Genomic DNA, 11,138 nt, shown 5'->3' with positions numbered 1-11,138 from the left:
ATTAACCCACTGCGTCAAGCTGATTCCCACTGATAACAACCCTATATAGGTTATAAATCTTAACAGGAGCAGCCTCATCTTTCTCCCTCAGAGCAGCTGGTGGGTTAGAACTGCTGACCTTGCAGCTAGTAATCCTACAGTGACACCAGAGCTCCTTCCAAGGTTCCATTAGGGGAAGTTAGTTCTCAGTTTGCAGCATTTGCAGTCCCAGCATTTGTGACCTCTGTTTATAAAAAAATCTCTCATATTCAAAGAAGCATAATGATTAGCAAGCGGAGCTGTCTACCCATGCCACCTGCACCAGCCCGAGGGACTTGTCAACATCGTTGTCTGGAATCAGTCAGCATTGAAGGCTGCATTGTACGGGCAGCACTGTGCAGAGAGCAGCCAGGAATAAAGATGAAGTGTCTCTGAGATGATGGGGCCATTTGGTAGAAAAACAGTCAAAGCAATGGCACTTCCTAGTTAGCTTGCACTTTACAGCTGTAGTGTCGTGACCCAGTCCAGGATGATTGTGCTCACCTGTGCAGACTGTGAATGGCACTGTCGAGAATGGTGCAGGACACAACATACCCACCATTCATGGAGGCCCCTCTCACTCTAGAATCTCATCTCAACCTTGGCAAATATGAGTAGGGAATCCTTTTTACATTGTGTGTTGATTTCGTATCTCCTTGGTCCACACGACAATTTTGTGAGATTGCAGAGCTGGCGTCCTCCTTTCCATATTCCACAAGAAAGCCAAGTCCCAGGGATGAGCTGGGTCCTCCCAAAACACTAGCTGAATGGTGGCTCTCAGTTCCTAGAGAACTCAGTGTTTAACTCAGTGTTTTGGGGTGCTCCAGGCTGTTGAGGGGTCCCTGGGGACAAAGGGAGGAAACTTGCTCCTATCCCAGTTCTGGCCCCTGCCCCAGCCCAGCCTCTCCCTGCACCCAGCCTCTCTTCACGCCCAGCCTCTCCCCATGCCCAGACTCCTTCCTTCATGCCCCTCTTTGCTCCCCAGGTTTGAACGAGAGCAGGACGACACCTTCATCATGGAGATTCTAGACATTGCCCCCTTCACCAAGATGCGGATCCGAATCGATGGCCAGGGTAGCCGGCCCGAGTGGTTCCTGGAAAAGGTAATTGCTTGGCTCTCCTCTCCCTACCCCTCCTCCCTGCTCCTCTGGGGTGAGTCAGGATGAGTCTTCTAGAAGGCTGATAACATAAATCCAGCCTGTAATCCAATGTGTCCTTTGGCATGAAGTAAAAAGAGAACTTGGCGTTATTTGTGTCCAATCAAAATTGTTCAAGAATCCAGCATGATCTGCATTGGGTTGAGGGAGACAGCATCAGGTGGGCTTCTTTGAGGAAGTGAGTCAGGGCAAATCCAAAAAGCAGTGGCAAGAGCGGGGGCAGAGGGAGCACTGGGTGGAACCTCAGGCAGGATGGCCAGTGAGCTTTGTGGGCCCCTGACCATGCATTCAGGAGACAGCCTCTTTGTCCATCTTGACCCTAAGCCCTTTTCCAGGGGAGTGGTCCGAGCCTGGCCAGCAGCAGCCTGGCTGGGGAGCCCAGGTCCTGGGGCTGACACTAGTCCTTCCCACATGGGCCCTCTCCCCTCCAGATCCTCCTGAAGAACATGAATACGGGAGACCTGACAATGTTCTACTACGGAGACTGGCTGTCCCAGCGGAAGGGCAAGAAGACCCTCGTGTGTGAGATATGTGCCGTCATTGATGGAGAGGAGATGATGGAGCGGACTTCCTACACCGTCACAGTGAAGACCAGCAACATTCTGGGTGCGTCTGGGCCCCCCACCTCTTTGCCCCCACCCTTATATTCTAGCACTGGTCCTGGGCTCTGGTCAGGGTGTTTTTCTCTGGAGGACCATCCAGAAGCTGGTCAATCCAAGTCTCCTCTGCAGTGTATCACTTTCTATTTGGGCAAAGGATTTCTTACCAGTGCTCAGAGCCATGGGGAGAACATTACTGAAGAGCATGGTTGGCACTTCTGACAAGGAGCAGATGCAGCCTGACTCGAAAGCCCTCCAGCTCCTCTGGTCTCTGTATCTCACCCAGGTGCCCGTGCATATCGGTTGCCCTTAGCCATGGTTTGTCAACCATCTGCTATGGTCCAGCCTTGGCCCTGAGTCTTAAGATACAGATGTAACCCCAAGCCCGCAAGGTCTGACATGGTAGTAGAGCACTCTCAGTGCTGGGTCTAACTGAGGTTGGCACAGTGGGTTAGGGCACCAAATGAGTAGGCCTTACTTACCTAGCTGGAGACCAGGGGTGAGGGTCATAGATATCTTCTCAGAGGAGACTTTCAAAAAGCAAAGATGGCAGGGTCTAGTTGAAATTAAAAGTAAAAAGCTTTTTATTAAAAAACAACGAAACTTTTAATTGTGAATTGGATGAAGGTTTACAGAGCAGATCAGTTTTCCATTCAACAATTCATACACATTCTGTTTCGCTTCATTGATTACAATCCTCCATAATGTAATATCACTTATCCTACCTTCCTCCTTTGTTTTCAGTTTCCATTCTTCCTTCTTTTCTAATGCTTCTGAACTTTGTTCTTGGATAAATGCTGCCCTTTTGATCTCAAATGGTTGATTTTTCTAAGGAGTGCCTACCTCCCTAGTGTTAATGTGCTTCTTATAGACCTGTCTGATGTTTGGCTGACAACTGAGCCATGAGAGTGGATTCAGTTCCAGATATTAAGGGTGACTGACAACCATAGTCTCAGGGGTTCCACTAGTTTCTATCTGACCAGTAAGCATGGTGGTTTTTATGATTTTGAGTTTTGTTCTACATTTTCTCCCACTCTATCCAAGACCTTCAAATGTGATCTCTTTCAGAGCAGTTGGCAATGATAGCTGAGCACTGTCTAGTTCTTCTGCTTTCAAGGTCATAGAGATTGATGTCCCCATGGTCCATTAGTCCATTGGACTAATTGTTTCCTTTCATCTTTGAGTTTCTTCACTTGTCTTTCCTACCAACAGGGAGAGAGCAATAGTTGCATCTTAGATGGATACTTACTAAAGACCCTGGGTGCTACTCACCAAAGTAGGACGTAGAACATAGTCTTTGTGAACTATGTTATGCCAATTGACCTTGGTGTCCTCTGAGACCAGGGTCCTGGGCTCTTAGGTCCCTTGACTCATTCCCTCAACGTGCTTGGTTGTGTCTCGTTGTTGTTGTTAAGTCCCATCAGTCAAGTTGGTTCCGACTCATAGCAACCCCTGTATAGGGGTTCCAAAGAGTGGCTGGTGAGCTTGAACCACCGATCTTGTGGTTTAAGCCAACCTTGCAGTCCAGCGCATTAACATGCTGCACTGTTTTATAACTTTGTCTCCTGTGTGTTCCACCACATTCATGAGTGTATCTGCAGCAGAGGTAAATGTCCATGTACACATGTCAATCTTCTGTCAACCCTACATATATACTCTGGGGTAGAACCTCACTCCCCCCCACACCTGTTGAGTCTGCATGTCTATCCATTATTACATGATTGTGTATCTAACAGTATTGATCTCTGTTGCCTTTAACTCTTGAACTCCTCCTCCCAGTGTCTTCCTTTATTTTTGCTGACATCCTTCCTATTGTATTTTGTCTTCGCCTTCACCCAAGTTAACATGTGTCTTGCCCTCTAACCAGTAATTTACCCTCTCTTTCCCTCTCACCCCTGGTAATCATCAAATAGTGCTTCCTTTAATGTGATAACCTCTTCTTGGTTTTAAAAGTAAAAAGGCAATTTGTGAATTGGGAATCACCAGATCCAGAGGATTCTGAACCAATTGATCCCAGTAAGAGACAGTTTAAGTGGTTTTAAAAGAAAATACAAGGAACTTGAGTAAAAATTCAGTGATTGGTTGATATTCAGGTAAATGGTTGCAAAACTGGAAGCAACTGGCATTAAAACAACCATGAGATCCTCCTTTTGTGGCCATAGGAAAGACATGAGTCATTCTAAGGTTTGTCTTGAGTAAGCATTTGTTTTACTCAAGTACCCAAAGCAGGGTGTATTATTAAACAAAACCCTTAATTAAGAAAAAAAAAAAAAAATCAGCTTCTTCCCTGAAGTTGTGTACCCAGTAGTTTTCCCAGGGGACAGTGGAGAGGGACAGAATGACAGGCTGAATTCTTCATGCAGAAGTTCCTTTTGATTCACAGTGGAGTTTTGGCCTCAAGGCCTTAGCAGACCCACCATCTCGTGACAAGAGCCCTAAAATAATTTGGGGTGTTCTTACTCAAGGTGGTGCCAGACCAAGTCTGGAAAGATTAACAGGAGCTATATGGGCAGAAAGGCACATAGGAAGAGCCTTCCAAGCAAAAGTACCAGCATGTGGGAGGCTGGGACCAGCACGGATGCATACTACTGTCCTGCCATGGAGAAACTGTCTCTGTCCACCCTTCCCGTGTCAGCATACTTCCCAGGAGCTGCTACAAGGAATCTAACCAACTCATCCACACTGATCATAAATGGCTAGTGAGCACTGGAATTCCTGAGCAGTACAAATGCTTAGCATGTTTGACTACTAACAGAAATTGTGTAAGTTCTAGTCCTCCCATAGGCATCTTGGGAAACAATGCTTGGTGACTGACTTCTTAAACAACAACAAAAAACAGTCATTGAAAACACTATGGAACACAGTTCTTCTCTGACACACATAGGTTTGCCATGAGTTGCAGACAGTTCAGCACCAACTGGCTACTAGTTGGTGAGGCATTAATTTGTTAGAACTACTCGGATGTAGCTTGTATTTTCAGCAGAGAAGCATTTAACCAATGAAATAAAGCTCTCATGGTAGGATCTAAGGCATAAGTGATGGGTCAGTGAAGTTGGAAACGTTTGCTTTGAGCACCTTCCTTCTTCCCTACCCCTCATAATGGAGCCTTCATCCCTTTTGTTTAAAGTTCCAAGTGTCTGTGTTTTCAAGTTGGGCCACCCCTTCAAAATACTCTCAGCAGATAAATGATAAGCTTATTGATAACAGCAGGCTGTGTTTCACAAGAGCTTTACAAGGTCACCTTTTCCAAAAATATTTGCTGTTGTTAAATGCCGTCAGTTTGGGTCCGACTCATAGAGTTTCCCAGGGGCAGCTGGTGACTTTGAACTGCCCACCTTGACATTCAAACCAACCTTGCGGTCCAGTGCTTATTCAACAGCACCAGCAAGCATTAATATTTTTGTTTGGCTTAAGTAAATGATATGACATTCTAGTGTAAGGTGTCAGCCAGAGGTAGATTTAGGGAGCAAGGACTGTACCTGCACAAGAGGCAGCTGGTGGCATGGTGGGTTATGCACTGGGCTACTAACCAAAAAGTCAGCAATTAGAGCCCACCAGCTGCTCCACAGGAGAAAGATGAAACTTTCTGATCCCATAAAAATTTGCAATCTCAGAAACCCTGTACAAGATTGCTCTGAGTCACAACTGACTCAACAGCACACAACAACAATACCTGATGACCATTTGTCAAAGATCAACTGAACATAGGTGAATGGATTTACTTCTGAATTCTCTAGCACCAGGCTGTTTTGACTCTCATATCTGTGTAGTAAATTTTGAGATCTGGAAGTAAGATGCCTACTTTGTTCTTCAACACAGTATGTCTTTAAAGGTTGAACATGCTTTCCTTAGTTGCAGAAGAGTTTTGCACTAAGCCATTCATATTTGCTAATTATGACTTGTGTTAGGCCAACATCATTTACAAGGCAGAAAAAATAAGGTGAAGGATAAAATAGGAGGCCCAATAACTCAGGGCAATTGCCTGCCCTTTCCGATCTCACTCCTGGCTTCATTGACTCTGAATTCTGCCCTGTACACCTCTGGTGAGCCCTGGTAGTTCAGTATTTAAGTGCTCATTGTTGATCACAAGGTCAATGGTTTGAAGCCATCAGTCAGCAGCTCTGTGGGAGAACAAAGTGTGCCAGTCTGCTTCTGTAAAGATCACAGCTTGGAAACTACAGGACAGTTCTTCTTTGTCCCGTTGTGTTGCTATAAGTCAGAATTGACTCATTGGCAGTGGTGGGTTTCTTTCTAACCTGGACCAGGATCAAAGCAGCAAAGACTGTTAGAGTCAGTAGGTTCCATACAGAGAAGGTTTTCCAGCTCACTCATTCTATACACAAGACCACCAAGGCTAGTGAGGGAGAGACTCTTGTCCAAGAGTTTGGTTTGGGTTGGTTGTACTCCTAGTACAGGGGCAAAGCTAGAGGGCTGTGCATTGCAAAACTTGGTATCTGTACCCATATCTTGTGCCTCCCCTCAGGAGCGGGCACTGATGCTAACGTCTTCATCATCATTTTTGGAGAGAATGGGGACAGTGGGACCCTGGCCCTGAAACAGTCTGCCAATTGGAACAAGTTCGAGCGGAACAACACAGACACGTTCAACTTCTCTGACATGTTGAGCCTGGGCCACCTCTGCAAGCTGAGGATTTGGCACGACAACAAAGGTAGCCCCCCTCAAGGTCAGACCCACTCATGGCCACCCAGAGCCCTGACAGCATGCTGATTCTACCTACCCTAGGGGACAGGCAACTGAAAGTGGGTGAATGTCACTGTTGTGATGCTTCCATTAGTTAAGAGAGTCAATATTTCTGGGCATGTTTAGTGATGAAGTTCATTTCTTCCTAGTTTCCACGGGGTGATTCTTGTGATGTAGAAGACTCATTCTACTTAGTTCATGCATGAAACTTCAGAAAAAGAAAGTTTTGCTACCAGAGTCACTTCCCATGGGTTTTCTATAAAGAGTGATATACTTGTCAATTTATAATGTTGTTGTGGTGGTTAAGTGTCATTGAGTTGGTTCCGACTATAGTGCCCCTTTTATTTATAATAGTAAGCCTAAAATTTGTCAAATTCATTTATAAATATAAACTATAAAGTGTATAGAAGCCAAGCAAGCAATATATTTTTAACTTTCAAGTACTTAAAGGAAGATTTTATCACATCTGCAATTGTGATGAAGTTCATGCTCTCAACATTTCTTGGGTTATATTTTTTCTGTCTTCAGATCATCCTGCCACTTTATTTATTTATTTATTTTCTGACTTTGGCCCTTGACATTCTAGTATATGTAATTAGAATGGAATTGTTAAATACTAAAGTTCACTTCTCTAATTCATACTGCTGTCTGAATCTATACAGCTTCATTCATCGCTCCTATCTTGCATTAAAGCTGCCTGTGGTAAAGCCACCAGCGCCAGGTCTGCTTCAGTCTTTTCTGAGCCTCCTCACCTGTGACCCAGAGCTGTCCTAAATGTTGAATTTTCCCCTTGAAGACTTATGTGTTGGGGTGGCTGATGAAACATAACTTGGCAAGCTGTCTTCCTGAAGAAATTAAACCATTTTGCTTTTTAAAAAATAATATTTTTTTTTTGCTGCTGTTCAACATATACATAGGTAAACATATATTGACTCAATGGTTCCTACATGTACAATTTAGTGGAATTGATTACATTCTTCACGTTATACAACTCATGTCACCCTCTTTGTCTGAACTGCTCCTTTCCCATTAACATAAACTCACTGCAACACAAAAGGTTAGATTACATTTCTCTCAAGTCTAGTCCTTCCAGTTGCAGTTATCCATTGGATCCCGTACAGAGTTCCTGTTGTTGCTAAGTGCCATTGAGTAAGTTCCAACTCATAGCAGCCTGTATAGGGTTTCCAAGGAGTGGCTGGTGAGGTTGAACCACTGACATGTAATTAGTAGTAGTTCAGTACTTATCCTACAGCACCACACCAGGCCTCCATCTCCATAAAGAGCATAATGCTCAAGAAAGACATTCTTGACTAATTAAGTTAAACTATTGAGCTAAGAACTGGACTGCAAACCACAAGGTCAGTGGTTTGAGCCCACCAGCCACCCTGTGGAAGAAAGATGAGACTGTCTGCTCCCACAAAGATTTAAAGCCTTAGAAACCCTACATAGGGTCACTATGAGTCAGAACCAACTAGACAACACACAACAACAACAATGGTTTGCTTTTAAGAAGATCTCAGTGGATACTTTTGGTTTAAGGTTTAAAGATTATCTCAGGGCTCCAAGAAGTCTAAAGTCTATGAGAATTCGAAATTCTGTTCTGCATCCACCTCCTTCTTTTGATGATGTTTCTTCTATGGATTCTTTAATCAAAACATTCAGTAACGGTAGCCAGGCACCATCCAGTTCTTCTAGTCTCCTGGCAAAGGGGGTGGTTGTTTATAAAAACAATTAACCATACATATCATTTAGACTATTTTGCTTTAGCATAAGTTAAGCAATGAAACTTTCCATAACACTGTATAAACTCAGATTGTGGTTGCTCTTGTTAAGTGCTGTCAAGTTGGTTCTGATTCATAGTGACCCTGTATAGAGTTTCTGTAGTTGTAAATATTTGCTGGAGCAGAAAGCCTCATCTTTCTTCCATGGAATGGTGAGTAGACTTGAACTGCCAACTCTGTGGTTCATAGTCTATCCTACAAACCACTGTGCTCTCAGATTAGGCACAGATAAAATATCTAGTCTTCAAGGCATACAGTACTAGCACAGTCCTCCTCCATTTCCAACACTGTATGCACCTGGCACTCTGCCAGGTATTAAAGATATTTAATTTAACCCTTAAAACAACTTGTAAATTATTAAAGGAAAGCACTTTATTACCACCCCTAATTCCCACTTGTTTATTACCAAAAAACTGTGAGGCCCAAAGAGGTTGAACGCTTTTTCAGGCCCACACAGAAAGGGACTCAGTCTAAGTATTCTGATGTTAGCTCAGATACCTGTTCTGGTATTCCATGCTGTATGCCCACCAACCACCCTGCTAGTAACCATTGTGTACCCCTAATTCAGTGTCTCCAGAAGGTTAAAAAAATGCTGAGGAGATAAGGGTGAGCCTTTTCTATCTCTGTCCATATGCTTACTGTCAGGGTTATTATGAGGGGATAGAAGGGGTTCCTTAGTGATTCTTTTCTCCTGCCCAAGGAAGATTTTCTAAGGACAAGTATAGCAGGTTGGCTGGTAAGTCAAGAGTCTGCTTTAATAATAAAGATAATCATAATAATTAAGATTGTCTTCTGCCCATCACACTTTACAAGATCAGGATGACCTCTGCCCATAACACTCAGTCCCTCAGTCAATTGCAGTGTTGGTTTGGACTATCTAGTGGATGTCACCACAGATCTAACTAGAGAGATTTGACATATCGGGTTACTGCCTGCCCTCGTTTTCAGACACTGATTTTGTATGTATCTCTACCTTCTCAGTTTTCTTGCTGCATTTTTCTACTATTTAAAAATCTGACACCGATCTCATTTCAGTGAAAACCCTGAAAGGAAGGGAGGTGAGTCAGCACCATGGACAGCTCTAAGCACTTGTTGCTACTACTGTGATTTAAACATCTGATTTTTAAAAGCATTTAATATCCCCTTGAAATAGTTCAAGAGTTCTGATGTGGCACTATAGGATAACTACTGAACTGCAAGGTTGGAAGTTCAAACTCTCCAGCCGCACCTCAGAAAAAATCATATACAAGGTTGCTATGAGTCAGAACCTACTCAACATGATTACCTAAAGAGCTCTGGTAGGGTATATAGGTTGCAAGTTGGGCTGCTAGCTGCAAGGTCAGTAGTTTGAATATACCAGTCACTCTTCCAGGAAAAAGAGGAGGCTTTCTGCTCCTGTAAAGACATGCTGGGTCACTATGAGTCAGAAATGACTCTATGGCACATAACAACAACAACAACCTGATTACCTTGGTTCCACAATGCACTTGGCCTTTAAGAATTCCTTGGTCATTGATGATCTATCCTACTCTACCCCTTTCAGGTAGAGAAGTAAGCCGTCTTCCCTCCAAATAGATTTTGTTGTTGTTAAGTGCTGTCAAGTCGGTTTTGACCCATAGCAACCCTGTATAGGGTTTCTGAAGAGTGGCTGGTGAGCTTGAACAATGCCACACCAGGACACCAAATAGACTTCGGTGGATATGAAAGTAGAACCAAGATTTGAGGCTCAACAGGGAAATTGATGGAACTTCCTGTGTCCTCATTGAGTCCAGACAGGAGAGGGACAGAAACAGTGGCATCATGCCCCCAGGGTCATGGACCTCTTCGAGTGACACCGAGAGAGGGAGAGACACCAAAATGTCTATGATAATTTTGTGCAATGTTTCAGCAGAAATTTATTATTTTTTAATTAAAACACCCCTGTATTTCACAAAACATTTTTGGGAGGCTTACAAAAACATTTTTTGTAAACCCAGCTTACACGTACCAATATACCTACAAGGATAAAACTATGCTAATTTACTTTTTGAAGCTTCTCATGGGTTTTGGTCAGAGCTATTATTACTTGGTTACAATGATGCTTTGAATCACATTTTCACCTGCATATGCTACAAGTACGTGTTGCTGATTTTGTTGCTGCTGATTTTGTCAAATTCCAGGTGTTTTAGTTACAATATTATGGTAAGTAATATTTGTTGACCTACATGTATAACTTTTTTGAGAATGAAGAAGTAATGAAAGGAAAAGGAGAAATATCATAAAAGGCTTTGACTCAGTTACTAATAATGTAATGAATTGTGTTGTAATTCAGTGTTTTAAAAGTTTATCCTTCTATAAAACACTTCTGTTGTCAGTATTCATATAATCTAAGAAATGTTACATTTAAGCAGTTTACAACTCTTTACCACATATTACTCTGTGATTAAGATTGATATTAAACATGACTAAGAATTCTGTAGAAGCTCTAGTAGCGTAGTGGTTACGAATCAGGCTGCTACCCTCAAGGTCAGCAGTTTGAAACTACCAGCTGTTTCTCGGGAGAAAGATGAGGCTTTCTGCTCCCATAAAGATTTACAACCTCGGAAACACTGTACAGGGTTGCTATGAATCGGAATCGACTCCACAGCACACCACCACCACCAAGGATTCTGGGAGGCAGTTCCAGGTGGGGGGATTATGACATCATGAGTTACCACACAGGGTCACTATAAGTAGGAATCAACTTGATAGCACTTAACAACAACATGACCAATTAAAAAAAAAATAATTTAGTTTAAATTTTTTCAAGCTACATTTTGTTGCCCTTACATGGAAATTTGTGAGGATCAATATAATTTGTCTAAGTGTCTTCAGCAAAAGAGATGGGGATTCCTGAACAAATA

At 43.0% G+C, this 11,138-nt stretch overlaps 1 protein-coding gene across 1 annotated transcript in view; it reads left to right on the top strand.

Moving 5' to 3' along the window:
- LOXHD1 (lipoxygenase homology domains 1) overlaps positions 1–11,138 on the top strand; it is a 211,359-nt gene that overhangs the window by 182,374 nt on the left and 17,847 nt on the right. The window contains exons 34-36 of the mRNA XM_006835145.1: positions 1,004–1,121; positions 1,607–1,781; positions 6,258–6,443. Of these exons, the coding sequence (XP_006835208.1) occupies positions 1,004–1,121; positions 1,607–1,781; positions 6,258–6,443 (479 nt within the window). The remainder of the gene's footprint in view (positions 1–1,003; positions 1,122–1,606; positions 1,782–6,257; positions 6,444–11,138) is intronic.

The sequence above is a fragment of the Chrysochloris asiatica genome, unplaced genomic scaffold, assembly GCF_000296735.1.
Source record: "Chrysochloris asiatica unplaced genomic scaffold, ChrAsi1.0 scaffold00015, whole genome shotgun sequence".
In the NCBI taxonomy this organism is placed as follows: Eukaryota; Metazoa; Chordata; class Mammalia; order Afrosoricida; family Chrysochloridae; genus Chrysochloris; species Chrysochloris asiatica.
The sequence above is the reverse complement of the archived record's forward strand: the minus strand, read 5'-3'. Positions and strand labels throughout refer to the sequence as shown.